The 17,257-nt window shown below is 51.4% G+C and overlaps 1 protein-coding gene across 1 annotated transcript; it reads right to left on the bottom strand.

Moving 5' to 3' along the window:
* Positions 1–713: 713 nt before the first annotated feature.
* On the bottom strand, positions 714–15,163 carry DDX23 (DEAD-box helicase 23). The gene is made up of 17 exons (XM_026501982.4): positions 15,021–15,163; positions 10,935–11,143; positions 10,405–10,515; positions 8,730–8,823; positions 8,556–8,621; positions 7,863–8,001; positions 7,452–7,585; positions 7,210–7,322; positions 6,817–6,960; positions 6,494–6,719; positions 6,046–6,191; positions 4,772–4,949; positions 3,797–4,039; positions 3,223–3,374; positions 2,902–3,010; positions 1,992–2,166; positions 714–1,613 (listed from the first exon to the last, which is right to left on the bottom strand). Exons 2-17 carry the CDS (start codon positions 11,141–11,143, stop codon positions 1,390–1,392), a joined length of 2,463 nt encoding a protein of 820 aa, XP_026357767.1. The 5' UTR covers positions 15,021–15,163; the 3' UTR covers positions 714–1,389.
* Between the last annotated feature and the right edge of the window lie 2,094 nt (positions 15,164–17,257).

Here is a 17,257-nt window from a genome sequence, read left to right on the forward strand (position 1 = left end):
AACAAGTACCCTGGGCCCTCGCTCTCACAAAGGAGCCACTGAGTGGGAAGGGAACAAGGACAGAACTGGGGGAGACACGATGCTCCCAGGCCCCCCCTCACGCCCAGGTGCCGGGAGAACGTTCGGCAGCACAGAAGGGCCCTATTCTGGGAGGTGGGGAAGAGGCTGTCACAGCCTTACACTGTCCCCGCCTCAGGTCCAAAAGGCCCAAGAGTCATTGCAACTTGAACTCCATGTACTCGCCCAGCTCTGCAGCCCTCCCCGCACCCCCTAGCTCCGTGGGCCCCGGCTCATCCCTCCTCAATGCCCCTGGCCCCCACCTCCGCCCCTCCCGTGAGCAGCGGGCTTGGCCACGAGGGAGCCGCAAGCAGACGTACTGAAGACTGGACGTCAGCCGTGCTGCCAGAGGCTACGGCTGCTCTGTTCCCACCCCGTTGCGGAGCTCTGCAGACGGTGCCCCGGCGGGCAGAGCCGCAAGCCAGGTGAGGCCAGAGCCGGCAGGGAGGATGGTTCTGATCCCGTCAGCGGCTCTTACAGCTCCCCTCAAGGGGCCTCCCGTCCATTCGGACTATGAGCAGAGGCCCGAGGCTCTTCCCCGGCTGTGCTTTTCTTTCATCCCCAAGTCAACCCACCGAGCCCCGTGCCGTCCACCTGTCTTCTGCGGCAGCAGGGACAGCCTGGGAGACGCGTGTAGCGAGGACATGACACACCCCTCGTCTTCATGTGTTTATTCTCAGAACATACAAACTCATCTTCTCAGAGAATAAAAAACAGAAATTTCACTCAGTGACTTCAAGATGGGCACAGCCAGCTCACCCTGTCCCCACGTCTACTAAAAAACTCCCTGGGTGCGGGGTGCCGAGAGTGCAGAGCGCCCCTTGGCGCGGGGCCGCGCACAGCTCTAAGCAAGGCTCTCACCTTGCTTCATCATCCAACAGGGCAAACGGCCGTCGAAACGACAGAGTCCAAGGTCCCTAACTCTCACCGTGCCAGACCCCCCCGGGGTCACCGAGGACGGCGACACTGCTGCCGCTCCCGCAGTCGAGTCTGTGCTGAAGAGGTCCGGCCAGGTAGCCAGGTTTTTGCTGCGTCTGTGAGGCAACGCCAACTGGCCGCCCCACGATGGGCAAGAGCTGAAGGCCCAGTGCAATCCCGAAGCCCTCCGGAGGGGCAGAGCTGGGCCAGAATCCGGGGTACTTGGTTCTGCACCCACAGCAGTTTCCTCTCCCTCTGCAGCCCCACGCTCAGGCCTGCAGCCCTGAGGGTAGGGGCCAAGGAGTCTGATTGTTTCCTAAGGCCCCGTAAGAGTGAGGACCCGGAAAGAGAGACGGGAGGGTCCTGAAGAACAGGCTTCAGAACATGCCCTTAAGCTGCCGGGAAGCGTCTGTGTCAGGCAAAGATGGTCTCTTCCCGGCGCTTCTTGGTGAGGATGGTGCCGGGCTTGTGCTGGGCATCCGGGTGGTTGGCTAGCTCCGGGGGGCAGGAGGACACCGGGCTCTCCAGGATGGCTTGCTTTAGCTCATAGAACACAGCGGAGTCCTCTTTGGTGAGGAAGGTGATGGCCACACCACTCTTGCCAGCTCGCCCCGTGCGGCCAATGCGGTGGATGTAATCTGGGGAGGGGAAGGAACGCCACTGAGGGTCCCAGGCCTCGCTCCGACAGGCATCACCCACCCCGGGCCACCCCACCGCGCCTCCGAGGGCAGTCAATCCCACTCGTGCCGCCTGACCCTGCAGCACCCACCGTGCTCTTCCCACCACTACAGACGGCGGTCATCCCCCCACACCTAGACTGAGAGCAGCCCAGCGCCATTCTTCCCCACAGCCCAAGACAGAGCTGTCCCACATACTGGGACGACAAACCCATGGGAGATAAAGAGCAGAGCTCGTCTCAGTGAGACAAGCAATCCCGGACTCGGAGCTGTGAGGAATGCCCATCCGACAAGCGGCCTCCCTTTACCTGGAGGGAAGCTGCTTTCCCCTGCACGTACCTTCGATGTTTTTGGCCATATCATAGTTGACAACCATAGACACATCTTGGATGTCGATACCACGACCCGCCACATCTGTAGCCACCAAAATGTCCTTGGCCCCAGCCTTGAGGTTGGACAGTGCAAACTCTCGCTGCTCCTGGCCTTTCCCACCGTGCAGCGTGCAAGCATTGTACTGTGGGGAGAATGGGGAGGTGAGGAAGAACAGCGGGGTCAGGGAAAGACACAGAAGTGAAGGGGGTGAAGACACTGAGGGAGGGCTGCACAGCAGCAGGGTAGAAGGGAACGGAAGGGGAGAGCAGGAGAGCAACTGGAAGCAAGAGGACAGGCAAGCCGGAGAACAGGGTGTGGTGTGGCAGGGGCAGACAGAGTCGGGTCAGAGGTAAAGCAGCTCGGGGGCAGGGGATGTGGAGCCAGAGATGGGAAGTCATCAAAGAGAGAATGAGGCTGAGATGTGGGCGGCAAGCAGGGACCAAAACCCTTAAGGAAGTTCAAGTGCGGAGTGGACGGGACACACCCTTCCCTTCCAACACCAGCACCAGGACGAAAGGACACTGATCACCCCCATCTCCCTCCCCTTTCCCAAACACGTATCCACACGAAGACCTCTGACCCACTACTCCAGAGCCTAGATCTGGCCAGGACGTGAGTCTCGGAACCTGTCCCTGGCTAAGTCCCCTGGAGGAGGACCCGTGGCAGCTCTGGCTGGCACTGCTGGACTGCACAGGGAAGCCCAGCACAGACCCAGTCCGTCAGCCCCATCCAGCCACCCGCTCCCTCTGGCCCTGACTTGACGATTAGAGAGGCTAAAGAACGGGACGGAACTGAGAGGAGGAGCCTTAGAGGGGCCCTCTATTTTGAGAAAGCCCCACCAAAGAGAGCAGACTTGGTTCTCCCCTGCCAGACACACCCCCATCTTCTCCAGGGATTTCGCCAAAACATCGCAGCCCTTCTTCTGGTTGACGAAAATGATAATGGGTGGATCAAAGCCTTGTTCCAGGATTGCCAGCAGCTTTTTCCTGGGGAGAAGAGGAGAGGAGAAAAATCAGAGGCACACCTCCGTGGGAAATGCTCACCCTGCCCTACCAGCACCAATCCCACGACCCGCCAGCCCGCGGCGGCCCCAGCAAGCAAACCAGCTCTTTAACACGGCCCGACAGCTGCCCTCCACCCCTCATACTGAAAAAAGCCCCTTCTCCATCCTGTTCCTCCTGGTTCAGCTGCCCCGTACCTCTTTTCTGACTCGGACATGAGGAAGACCTTCTGTTCCACGCGTTCGTGGGGCTTGCCCGCAGAGCCGATGTACACCACAGCCGGTCGCCGAAGATAGCTCCGGGCCAGACGCTCCACCGCCGGGGGCATGGTGGCCGTGAACATGACTGTCTACGGAAACAGGCAGCTCAGCCCTGGGCCCAGGCAGACAGCGCCACGTACCCCCATCGCCACAGGCCGCAGAGCCTGGGCTGAAGAACCTACAGTGAGCCGCGAGTAAGCTCTGACAACCACCACCGGAGGGAATCATGTCCTCGGCCTTCCCCCTTCCTTCCTTCCTCAGTACCTGTTCACCAAGGTCCTTTACATCCTGTGATGACAGGAAGGGCTGAGAGCATTTGCTGGCACCCACGGTGGGCAGCAGCACGATGCCCTGGAACCACTTTCTAGGGCACAGCCAGTGGCGCCACTGCTAGGACTTTCAGAGGACTGACATGCCGGGAAAGGTACTCCCGGCCCACCCAGGACGAGAAGGGCCTCAGAGCAGGTTTGGCAACTTGCCCCCATTTCCCAGCCTCGGGAGGCAGCCTTACTTGGCGGTACTTATGTTTTCCCGACTCAAAATTGGCCAACATCTTCTCAGGGTCCTCAGCCTCATCTGTGTCCGGCTTCTGGTTGCTGACCGGCATGTGCTCCAGGATCTTCTGGACATCTGGCTCAAAGCCCATGTCAATCATGCGATCTGCCTCATCCAGAACCACGTAGGTGCAGCGGCTCAGCACAAGGTAGCGGTTCTCCAGCACATCAATCAGCCGTCCCGGGGTAGCGATCACGATCTGGAGAGCGCGGTGGGAACACATGCGGCCCCAGCACGTCCTTCTTCCTTCTCCCGCCTGTGAACTATCCGCCCGCTTGGGCGACAGACCTCCAATGCTAAGGAACCTGGACCCCGACCTCCGGTTAGGACTGGCAGCAAAAGTTCCTAAGAACTGGCACGAAGTCGCTTGCTGCCACCTTGGATTTTTTTTTTTTTTTTTTAAAGGAATGAATAGGGTCTCTGAATAAGGTCCAGAAGTTAGAAGAGGCCAAATCAAAGGAACTTTCTTAGACGGAAGAAGGACTCAGGGCAACTATGGAGAGGGTTACATAAAGGGATTATGGTAAGAAGTCTGCAAAAGACAATTCCTGCACCGGAGTTCTTATAGAAAGCTCCCCCCCCCCCCCCCGCCTCCGAGAAGACACGGTCTGGCAGAGTAATTAAGGGCACAGGCTTTGGATATGAACCTCAGCTCTGCTCACTGCCGGGTGTGACTCTGGGCAAGTTACTCACCCGAGCCCCAGCGTCACCTGTACAAGGGAGGGACCCTACCTATTCTCACACGGCTGTCGGTAGGATTAAGGACGTGCGAGTACAACACCTGGTGCAAAAGTTCTCAGTAAGTAACAGCACATACATACAAGCCAGTCCTTTCTTCAGTTTACTGTACATCCAGGGCAGAAACTAGAAACACAGCCCCCAAACGGAGAGCCCTCGCCCAGCGGGCTGGCTGCCGGCAAGGTGAACCAACCTCACAGCCCATGCGCAGCCTGAAGCCCTGGTCTTCTCTGGAGATGCCGCCAATGACGGCCACGGTGCGGATGCCCAGTGGCTTCCCAAACTTGATAGTCTCTTCCTCAATCTGCTGAGCCAACTCACGAGTGGGGGCCAGAATGATGGCGTAAGGGCCCTGGTCTGACTCTTCGATCCTGTGGTAAATGGGGCATCCCACAGTTCCGTGAGCTTTGGTTCTCATCCAGCCCCAAACAGGAGCGAGACAAAGTCACTCTTAAGGGTGGCTATGGGGACGGGGGGGGGGGGGGGGTGGTGGGAAAAGGATGCAAAGATCTCACTTAAAAATCAGAGACTCCAGGGCAACCCTCTCGGGTCCCCTCCCTCTTCGGGAGCTTTGAACTATCACTTTACTATCGCTCAATAAATTTTGCTTTGCTGCCCACCAAAAAAAAAAAAAAAATCAGAGACTCCAGCACAGCCAAGTTCTTCAGGGAGTGGTCCTGACCAACCAAATCATATACTTCTTTGATACTGTGATCCAATTATTCCCTAATATCTGACCCAGACTAAAGAAGGGGGCTTCTGATTATAGACTTAAAAAGAAAACCAAATGGGAGCACCATGCTGGCTCAGTTGGAAGAGCACGAGACTCTTGACTATGGGGTCGTGAGTTCGAGCCCCACGTTGAGTGTAGAGATTACTTAAGAATAGGGGCGCCTGGGTAGCTCCATCAGTTAGGCATCCGACTCTTGATCTCAGCTCAGGTCTTGATCTCAGGGTTCTGAGTTCAAGCCCCGTGTTCAGCTCCACACTAGGCGTGGAGCCTACTTAAAATAAACATTGTCTAAAAAATAAATAAATACAGGGACGCCTGGGTGGCTCTGTTGGTTAAGCATCTGCCTTCAGCTCATGATCTCAGGGTCCTGGGATCCCAGGGCCCATGATCCCCTGGGCTGAATCCCACACTGGGCTCCTTTCTCAGCGGGGAGCCTGCTTCTCCCTCTGCATGCCGCTCCCCCTGCTTGTGCTCTCTCTCACAAATAAATAAAGTCTTCAAAAAAATACATACATACATAAAACTTACTAAAAGAAAGAACAAAAGGGGGGAGGGGAGGAGAAGGGAGGGGAAGAGGAGGAGGGGAGGGGGAGGGGAGGAGGAGGGGAGGGGGAGGGGGGAGGAGGGGAGGGGGAGGGGAGGGGGGGGAGGAGGGGAGGGACCAAACGCTCATTTGCCACTGTGACCTTTCCCACCCAGCCAAACCCACTCCAACTGGTGCTAGCTGACCCCACCTGTCAATTTTGGGGAGAGTGGTGATCCAGACCAGCAATGGGATGAGGAAGGCTGCTGTCTTGCCGCTGCCAGTCTCGGCTACACCAATGATGTCACGATTCTGTAGCCCGATGGGGATCGCCTGACGCTGGATCGGTGTCGGTTCCTGCAGTGACCCAGAGAGAGCAGTGGGTACAGATGGAGTTCTGCTCCCCGGGCTACTGCTGACAAGAGTGGGCCCGTGTGCCAGCACAGGAAGAGGACGCCAGTTCACAGCGAGGAAACACGGTCACCAAAGGCCAATACTTCCACCAGAAAGGGGTAGACAGGGTCACCTGAGTGCTCCCTGGCAGAGAAGGCACCAAACAGAGGAACAAAGGAACAAAGCTCTCTGTTCCCAAGTTAAGTGTGTTTCCCCTGGAATGTAGGAACATGTCAGGTCTTCTGGGCCAATCTGCCCCTCCTTACCTTGTAGCCACACTTATCGATGACTTCCAAGATATGTGGGGGCAGAGAAGAGTCCTTCCAGGACCGGATGGGATTGGGGATCTTGCCACCTTTGGTGGTGATGCTGTAGTCCTCTCTGAAGATCCGCCAGTCCCTGTCCGTCATCTCATCTAACTTCTTCTGGGACCAGTGCCGATCATCCCAGCGCTGCTTGGCTTCCTTCTTACGGAGCTTGCGGAGTCTGGCCCTGCAGCAGGACGTGAGGAGCAAGTGGGATCAGTACCCTGCAGCTCCTGTGTGTAGGCGCTGGGCTCTGGCCAACCACCCCCAGCCCTGCCGCTCACTCCTCCTGCTCCTTTTCTTCCAGTGTCCGCCTCTTCTCCATTAGGTCTCCGTAGAAACGCGACTGCTCCCGCTTCTGCTGCTTCAGGTCAATGCCTGCAATGAAGCCCCGCCCCAGCAACTGCACCTGGTGTCGTTCCTTGTAGCTGAGATGGAGACAGAGGAAGAAAAACAGAGAAGCTGTGACAGCGGCAGGAGGAAGGGCGGACTACCCACACGTCCAGATCCGTCCGCCTTCCCAGCCAGGGTCCCTCCTCACGCAGAGAGCTGGCTGACTACGCGCCGGCCAATTTCCCCGGCCCAGAATCTTCTCTTTCCATAGTTGCCAGTTGTCTCCAGGAACAGTTGAAAGGACTAGTTCAAAAGACTTAGCACTTAGACCTGGAGTCACTCACAGGGGGTTGTAGTCGATGGACGTGTCCTCGGACGCGTCCCACTCAAAGACAAACTTGCGGTCATTGAGATGCCTCGTGCGGCGCCGCTTCTTGATGCCGCCCAGGTAGCGCTCCTGCCCAGGGACAGAACGCGAAGCTCGAGGCGCAGCCCGGCCTCACACGCGGAGCTCAGAATGGCCAAACAGCCAAACCAAATTTCTCGGGGGGGGGGGGGGGGATGAACACAGAACCAAGGCCTGCACCTTAATGGCATGCAGTTCCTTGCTCTTATCCTTCTCCTCCCGGATCTTCTGCCGCCCTTCCTCATCCTCATTTCCGTTGGTCTCCCGCTCCATCCTCTCCCTGCGTTCCCGGCGTTCCCGTTCCTGAGGGTCTTCTGCGGAGCAATGAAAGCAAAGCTGCAGAAGAGCTCAGCGCAAGAAAAGAGAGGGCGTGGGGAGGACCCAGACAACGGCCACCAAATGAGAAGGGGCAGACCCAGGACACAAGGCAAGTGGAAATCTAATACAAAGATAGTGTTCTCATCAACTCCCCCATCCCTCCCTCTTCCAAACTCCAGACCAAACTGGTTTCTGGACCTCGTGAGTGACACGACAGTCCCATCCCACCCTCTCCTGCCTGGTCTGGGGGCTACACAGGGGAGGGAGACGAACCCAACATTTTCCTGCCCAGGTCTTGGAACTGTTTCCTTTTCTTCCGCTCTTCTTCGAGCATCCTCTGCCGCTCCTCCACCTCCTGCTGCCGTCGCTTTAGGGCTTCAGCCTCTCGTTCTGCTTTGGAGAGGAACTTGGGCTACAAAACAGATTGGAACTGTACACAAAGGACACAGGAGCACAGTGTAATCGCACCACTAATGAGGAGATGGCAGGGACCCAACAAGGGCTGCTCAGGCACCACACCTGTTAGGGAAAACACGGAGAGGTCTAAGACCCCGCCACGGCCTGAACTACGTCCCTCGCAAACCTTGTATGTCAGAGCCCTAACCCCCAGGACCTCAGAATACGACTGTATTTGGAGACAGAACTTTTAAAGACATGTTTAAGGTAAAATGAGACTCCTCAGGTGGACCCTAACCCAATCTGATGGGTACCCTTATAAGAGAAAATGTGGACACAGAGAGACACTGGGGGCACTCCCACACAGACGGAAGATCGTGTGAGAACCGACAAGACATCCACCGACAAGCCAAGGAGAGAGGCCTCAGAAGAAACAACCCCACAGACACCTCGATCTCAGCTTCTAGGCTCCAGAGTTGTAAGAAAATTAATTTCTGTTGTTTGCGTCCCTCAGTCTGCAGTGTTCTGTTGGAGCAGCCCCGCCGACAACAGAGACCCCCATGTTCTCACCTTAGCCTCAGCTTCTTCCTCAGCCTTCTTCTTGGCCAGAAGTTCCTCCAGGGATAATGGCTGTGCCTGAAGATAAACCACAGGACTTCAGTCAATAAAGGCTCTCTCCCTTTGAAGATCAGTAACAGAGAACTTGAACTGAAGAGGAAAATAGAAATCTTTCCTCTCCCTTACCTTAGGCTTCTTATCACCGTGTTCATCCTCTTCATCCTTCTTAGAGTCCCTGTCTTTCCGAGATTTAAAATCTTTTCCTCGCCCAGGAGATAAGCTTTAAGAAAAAGGAACAGGAAAGGTCCATATCACTATCTTACCCCCACCCCTAGATGAGGGTCAGGCTAAGCCCCAGAGAGGATGGAAGTTTTTCTATGACTCCACAGGACTGGCCCATGGCCATCCATCATACCCTGAAGCTCCCTTTGCAGGCATGGTCACTGTCTGCTCTGAAACCTAACGATGGCACTGTCTTGGCCCCATTCTACCTGAATCTCCTTTTCCAAGACTAATCTTTTCTCACAAGTGGGTCTTCAGGGGCGCCTGGGTGGCTCAGCCATTACGGGTCTGCCTTAGGCTCAGGTCATGATCCCAGGGTCCTGGGATCGAGCCCCGCATCGGGCTCCCTGCTCAGTGAGAAGCCTGCTTCTCCTTCTCACACTCCCCTTGCTTGCGTTCCCTCTCTCACTATCTCTGTCAAATAAATAAATAAAATCTTAAAAAAAAAAACAAGTGGGTCTTCAGTACCAAGGGCAAAATCATCTCTTCCAAATAGCAGGTGCACATTGAAAAAAAAAATCCTGCTTAACTTTATAATACACAATGAAGTTAGTCTACAAGGTCCTCCCCCCAATCCGCCCTTCCCAGATACTGCTCTGTATCTGCTCTGTATCCCCATGCTCCCTTTCTAGCAGCCCCAGTGATCCTTCCCCCACAACTGCTACAAGCCCAAGCTAAAGAGATCTTTTTTTTTTTTTAAGATTTTATTTATTTGACAGAGAGAGACAGCCAGTGAGAGAGAACACAAGCACCGGGAGTGGGAGAGGAAGAAGCAGGCTCCCAGTGGAGAAGCTGATGTGGGGCTCGATCCCAGAACGCCGGGATCAGGCCCTGAGCTGAAGGCAGATGTGCTTAACGACTGCACTGCGCCACCCAGGCGCCCCCAAGCTAAAGAGATCTTAAACAACCGCTTGTATTTGTTAGGGAATTACGTCCTTTGCCCTGAATTCTAACCTACACACTCAGAGCCTAATAAAAACTTTGCATCCAGGGGCACCTGGGTGGCGCAGTCGTTAAGCGTCTGCCTTCGGCTCAGGGCGTGATCCCGGCGTTCTGGGATCGAGTCCCGCATCAGGCTCCTCCGCTGGGAGCCTGCTTCTTCCTCTCCCACTCCCCCTGCTTGTGTTCCCTCTCTCGCTGGCTGTCTCTCTCTGTCAAATAAATAAATAAAATCTTAAAAAAAAAAAAAAAACAAAAAAAAAAACAACTTTGCACACAAAGTTTCCAGGGGAAAGAGATCAAGATACTGGGGCATTAAGCTATCCCAACAAACACATGTTGTCTATCTTGGGTAGAAACCTGAATGGTCTAATGGAGATAAGGGAATGTTTTACAGGCTGGTAACCCTCTCAAACTAATTTCTAACCTTTAAGAACAAGTTGACCCTAAATGCTTGTGACTTCAGTAACTGGTTGTAGCATCTAAGGATACACACCTTCTAAAAAAAGACAGCTCTGCAATCGCTACCAGTAGGAGCCACTAAGAACAATTTACTTTCCTATGATGCTGAGCCAGCTTAGAGGCAGAGAGGAAGAGATGGGAGCATTCTCCTAAATCCCACTCCCATTCTCTCAGGTACCTGGATCGCTTACGATCCTTGTCCCGTCTGTGTCCATCCTTGTCCCGGTCTCGGTCCTTCTTATTCCGATCACGCTCCTTATCCCGTTCTCGTTCTTTATGCCTTCGATCTCTAAAGACAGCAAATTTAAGAAATCACATAGTATTTCAAGAGTATCCAGCTTCACTGCAGCCCTAAACAGGTTTTCATGCTCTTTTCTCCACAAAGTAATATCTTACAAACTGGGGCTTATATGTCCAAGGGAAGCTATGAGGGAATTCTAAGAAAGTCTTCCAGATCAGAGTTGTACTACTAAGCATTAATGGCAACGACGGGCCATGGCCTATGTGAAGAGAGGAACTATACTCCTCGAACATCTGCACTTTCATCGTACAAGTTCCCTCTTAACTTTTAAGAGCTACTGGGTTACTAGGTGTAGAGAAATATATAAAAGACGAATGTCCCAATACTGGAGGCATCAGAGGAACCAAGAATAAAGAAGTTTGAAATGTACTCTCCCTTCCCATATAAGACACACGAAGTTACTTCACCTTTCCGTAGACTTGGAACGGGAACGCGAGCGAGAACGGCTGCCTCCCCGACGCCTATCCCTTGAGCGATGCCGCTTCCTGTCTTTAGATGGAGAAGACTTCCGGTCCCGGTCTCTATCTCGCTCTCTGTCAGGAGTCCGAGATCGCTTCCTCTCCTCCTTGGAAGGTGATGCATCCCGGTCCTTTTTGTCAGCTAGCTCTCCTGCCATCTGTCACGGGTAAGAGGGATACTTGTTATGTACTGGGGACTGCTCTCAACTGCTTGTATATAACCTGCTTAATTCCAAACAGGTAGATGTACTGGAATGCCTGCTTTCTCGATGAGGAAACGGAAGCTCAGGTAAATAAAGGAGCTCGCCAGAGGACACCCAGGTGGTAAGTGACAGAGTGCCAGGCAGTCTGGGCTCTAGAGACTCCTGCTTATTCATCATACCATACTGTCCCTCTGTGATTCCTTTTTTGTATATATTCATTTCTGGGTTTTTTTTTTAAGATTTATTTATTTATTTTAGAGAGCGTACGCACACACAGGCATGGGGGTAAGGGGTGAGGGAGAGAGAAAATTCAGCAAACTTCCTGCTCGGCACGGAGTCCAATGCGGGGCTCGATCTCACAACCCTGAAATCAGGACCTGAACTGAAACCAAGAGTCAGATGCTTAATCGACTGTGCCACCCAGGTGCCCCCATGTATATTTAATTTTAAAGGTATATAATGAATATATCTTATTTTTATAACTAGACCGCAAGAGCATTAAAAGACATGCTAGTGAAGCTAGTAATGCTTCTCCCTCTAGAAGCATCCCTTTTGCTTCTGTTAGGAGTCTATTAGACTGCCAGCCCACTGGGATCAGTCGACACATACATGGCTAAGAGAAGTAAGTTCTCTTGAGCTCGTAAAGAAAGCTCAAAAGAGGAAAAAATGAGTTTAACTTTGAGATTTGGGACTATAATCAGCACCTCAAAGAAAACCTAATTTAACTGGAGAAACAAACTCACTTTCACCCAGATCAAAAGAACTGTGCTTTTCATTACGCCATGGGAAAAACTTCACGGAGAGTACACAGAACCTCTATGCATTTTTTTTTTTTTTTGCAACTTACTGTGAATCTATAATTATTTCAAAATAGAAAGAAAAAAAGAAAGGTACCAAAAACTAAAGGTCACAGAACCCTGACTGACACTCCCTATTCAGATTCTCACAGCCTTGACCACCACCCGGTCCCATGCAAGGTTTGAGCAGGAATTTGTCTGTGCCCCTCCTGCCTGGGGGACACTGGACACCGTGCTGCCCCATCAACTGTCCTTCAGACTACAAAATCTGCTTCAGCCAGGAGCTATAATGACACTAAGTCTGAACCTACCTCTACCCCATCACCATCACCATCACCCGTAAGACTCAGAATACATTTCTTAGGGGCGCCTGGGTAGCTCAGCCGTTAGGCGTCTGCCTTCGGCTCAGGGCGTGATCCCGGCGTTCCGGGATCGAGTCCCACATCAGGCTCCTCTGCTGGGAGCCTGCTTCTTCCTCTCCCACTCCCCTGCTGTGTTCCCTCTCTCGCTGGCTGTCTCTCTGTCACATAAATAAATAAAATCTTAAAAAAAAAAAAAAGAATACATTTCTTAGAACTTATTTTATCCCCAATGGTTCGTTGGAGTATCAGCCCCCCAGGCTTTCGCTTCCAGTCTCCTTTCCTCAAGTAATTTCCTGCCATATATCTTTAAGAAAGGATAATGTGTAAAGAGAAAAAAAATGAACAAGTAGCACTTTCAAAAGGTGAAGACAACCCATCGTGTCTCACAGCTGTCTGAGACACGACAATGTTCTCTATCAGTACATCATGCAATTATACTTCTATCTCTTCTACTTAGAACCCTAAGAAAACAATCCAGAAGAACGGTATCTTCTCTATAAAGCATCCCTGACATCACTCACTCCTTCAACAAATATTCACTGAGCACCTGGTAGGTGCCAGAAACTGCTCTACCTACTGGAGATATGGCAGTAAACAACGTCTCTGATCTCATAACACTTACATTCCAATGAAGCAGATAACAAGCAGAATAAAGGAATTTCAAATAGTCATGAGAACTAATAAACAGAATAAAACAGGGTGGATATGACAGGGAGGGGTAGGAACAAGAGAGGGCTCAGGAAAAGAATTTTTTAGATGACAGGTCAGCTGAGACTTGAACGATGGGAAAGACTGAGAAGATAAGGGAAAAGATCTTGTGGGGTAGATGGGACAGCAAGTACTAAGGCACTGGGGCAAAAACTAGCTCAGCATGTTTGCCAATTAAAAACAGACTCGTGTGGCTGAGTGACAGTGACCCAGAGGAAAGACTGATTCAAGAGGAGTTCAGGGAGACAGGAGTCAGATCATGGAAATCTGTTTTAGGCCAGGGAAAAGGAACGTGGATTTCAACCTAAAAGCAACAGAAACCTTAAAGGATGTTAAACAGGAAGTGATGTGATCTATTTTTATATTTTTAAAGAATCTGGTGACTTGCAAGAAAATGCAGAACAGGGAGGCAAGAGGAGAAACAGAACCACTGAGAATGCCATTTAGTAGTCTAGGCAAGAGATGACAGTAGCTTGTTCTAGGAAAGTGGCAACGGAGATGGAAAGAAGTAGAGAGCTTCAGGATATACTCGGAGGCAGAGCTGATGAAGGGAGAAAGGGAAAGAGGAGACACAAATATAGCTCCGAACTTAGGGTTTGACCAAACTAATGGTTCATGGTGCCATTAGTGACCAGAAATGACTGGGGAAGGAACCGATTTAGGAGGATATCAAAAGTTTCATTTTGAAAATGCAATTCTAGAACTCAGGAGAACCTGGAGACAAAATTTTGAGTCATCGATATATACATGGCTTTTAAAGCCAAAATATTATTTAGATAACATTACCTAAGTAGGCAGTATAAAGAAGGAAAGAGAAGAGAACCAGGATTAAGCTCTGGAACACTGGAACACTTGGAGGTCGGGCAAAGGAAGAGCAAAAGAAGCAACAACCATTAAGAAAAGGGGAGGAAAAGTAAGTATGACATCACAGAAGCCAAAAGTGTGTTTCAAGGAGACAGTGGTCAACTTTGCCAAATGGAAAAAGACTAGGAGACAGAGGAGTGAACCGCGCACTTGGAAAAATGGAGATGGTTGGTGACCTTAACAAGAGCTGTTTTGACGGCCTGGAGAAAGTAGAAGCCTGAGTGGAGTGGGTTTAGAAGAGAATGAGAAGTGAGAATAAGTAAACAGTAAATATGGGCAACTTTTATTATAGGTTATACTTATTACAAGGGCCTGATAACCATGCCTACCCTGGTCATCGCTTCCCAGCAGCCTTCCCTGCAAACCCCAGGTCTTTGAGTTCCTCAGTTCTTACAGGGTAGGGGCAGATTTCTTTTTCTCATCCAATTAAGTATTTATCAAGCATCTACTATATGCGAGACACCGTGCTAGATGTCGTGTTGAGTTACGAAAAGAAATCCGGAAGATCCTGTCCAAAGGAAGATTACAGAACAATAGAGGGTATGAGGCACTTACCAAGAGGAAGGCTCAGATGAAATATCATAGGAATTCAAGGAAGTTTCCTTTCATTTGCAAAAGCAGATTTGGAAAGATCTCTGGAGGAAGTGGCTCTTGAGCATTTAAGTATAGGTAGAATTTGAAGATGTGTAATTGAGGATGCGGAAAAAGTCATTCCCAGCAAAAGAAATAATACAGGAAGCGCAGAGGCGGGAAAGCATGACTGATTCTGGGAGAAAAGCCAAAGTTCCAGTTTGGCTGGAGCAAGGGCTACTCGAAACATGAAGGAATAAGCTCGGATGGAGGGAATCACAGGTGCTGCGTGCTCATGGGCAAAGGTCTGGCCGTAACATCGTCCAGAGACTTGGCCTGTGTCCCCAGGAGCCAACACTCCGCCCTGGGGCCCGCGCCCCTTCGCTCCAGCCCGCCAGAGGTCTCCGGGCTCGTGCCTCTACCCTGAAGCGTTCTTCCCCGCCTCGTCCCGGAGGCAGGGGCCACCGCCGTGCCCCCACTCTCGCCCTCTCTGCAAGCTCGTGGGGACCGCCTCCATCGCTCGGGACTCACCACTCTGAGTCTGAACCGCCCAACGCGGCCTCAACGTCGCCGAGCAGTCGCCATCTTTCCCGTTTCCTGGTCGCCGAGATGCTTCCCCGGCCCCGCGGCAAGCTGGGAAGGCGAGTTCCTGATGCAGCGCGGCGCGGGCTGACATCTGGGGCCTGAGAACTACTAATACCATAATGCACCGCGCGAGCGTCGGCCCCGGGCCGAGGGTTCTGCTGGGCAATGTGGTTCTCCAAACATCTGAGTCCGCGGGAGTGAGAGTTACCCGTGGGTTTGCTTCCAGCCCGAGGTTCTCTTCGCTGCGCAGTCTTCCTTGGAATATGCTGGTCTTCCCAGACATCATGGTCTGTGGCTTACGATGAAGGAATTTAAGGGTTTCCTCAGCTATCGATAGTGCTTAATTGTCACTAGAAACTACAGTAACAACAAATACTGTACCGTTTGTGGAAAAGCGTTTTTACAAAAAAATAAAAAAATCTGTGAGATAGATTAGTACCATTTTACAGGTAGACAAACTAACGGTTGGGTTACAGAAGTGGCCTAGTGTTTCACAATGAGGGTGGGACAATTCATTATGCGGTACTATCCAGATTTAGGAGGACATTTTGGCAATGTTGGCCCAGCAGGAAAAACCCCCAGTTATTGTGTCAACTCCAGATGAACCCATACGTGGATTATAGAGTCCTCCTGGAAGGATGGTATCACCTGGGCTGTGGCACCTGCTTTCTCGACATTCCTAATAGGATCCTGGCTTCCTCATTTTCTTGCCCTTGGAATCTGGCCATTTGTTGGGCTACTTTCCCAGTTTTGCTTCTTTCTTCCTCCTAGTCCCCCCTCTTCACTGAGCTTTCTTTACCCCAAATTGTATGTTTACTTCGTTTCTCTTTGGTCTTATGGTTCATAATTCACCAGCCCCACCCCCCCAAAAAACCCAAACCTTACAACTTCTAGGATGGTTTAGATAGATACCAGGAAGTGTCTAATGCCCTCTCCCTTCCCATTTTCCCATCATCAGCTTTTTGGTTTGAATACCACGGGTCTGTAGGTCTGGCTTTTCTCTCTGAATGTATGTTCAGTTCTCTTCAAACAGAGCCTCAGGATAGACCCAAATAATCCTAAAACCCTGAACATCACACACAATGGCCCAAAGTAACCCGGGGAGAGATAGGCTTCTGCTCCTAGAACTCTGCAGCCTTTAAAAGCCCACTTTTACCCTAAAGTAGATCTGAAGGGAAAGGATGTGTGCGATGTACTAGAGGTAACTCATGCAGTGAACACTGGAGGGCTCTCCACTCACAGAATGGAACTAGCAATCAGACTCTAAGAGCAGCAACTCTAGTATTTACTGAGAATCTTCAAAGTGCCCCACTCTGTGCTGGACACTTATATTATTTATTTTACCTACTTCTCATAACAGTATGAGGCGGGTTTTATCATCAGTTTACTGTTTAACTATGCCTTCAATGGCAACATAATTAAAAGAATGAAGCGGGGATTCAACTCCAGGTTCACTTAACTTTGGAATCCATGCTCTTCCCCTATTTCCAGGCTTCTACTCTTCTTTACAGATAAGTAAACTAAGAAACCAGAAAGGTGATGAAGTTTGTTCAAGTTCATAGCGACAGAGCTCCCCTAGTGTTTGTGCACAGCTTTCTCATTACACATGTAAGGCATCGTACTTAAACGATACTCCTATGCTTTGTCCTACCCTGCTAGTTCTTTCACAAACACACGCCTTTGGAGATGGAGACAGAGGAACTACGTTCTAGTTAGGCCTATAGGTAGAGTCTCCTATTTAGTTACAACATGGCTAACAATAAGGAGCCCATGGGAGTATAGTTAACGTTGAGACCCGGTTGGGGGCGCCCGGGTGGCTCAGCCGTTAAGCATGGTCCTGGGATGGAGCCCCGCATTGGGCTCCCTGCTGGGTGGGAAGCCTGCTTCTCCCTCTCCCTCTCCCCCTGCTGGTGTTTCCTCTCTCACTGTCTCTCTCTGTCAAATAAATAAATAAAATCTTTAAAAAGCAAAACAAAACAAAAACATCGAGACCCGGTTGAAATCCTGACTCCATTACTTACTAGCAGGACGATCTTAGGCAAGTTATATACCATCTCTGACTTTTCTATTTCCTCATTTATGAAATAGGAATATTTCTTGCCTCACAGAATAGGATAGCAGTGGAAGGGAGGGAGGAAGGGAGGAGGGAAGGGAGGAGGGAAGGAAGGAAGGGGGAAGGGAGG

This window comes from Ursus arctos, unplaced genomic scaffold, assembly GCF_023065955.2.
Source record: "Ursus arctos isolate Adak ecotype North America unplaced genomic scaffold, UrsArc2.0 scaffold_26, whole genome shotgun sequence".
NCBI lineage: Eukaryota > Metazoa > Chordata > Mammalia > Carnivora > Ursidae > Ursus > Ursus arctos.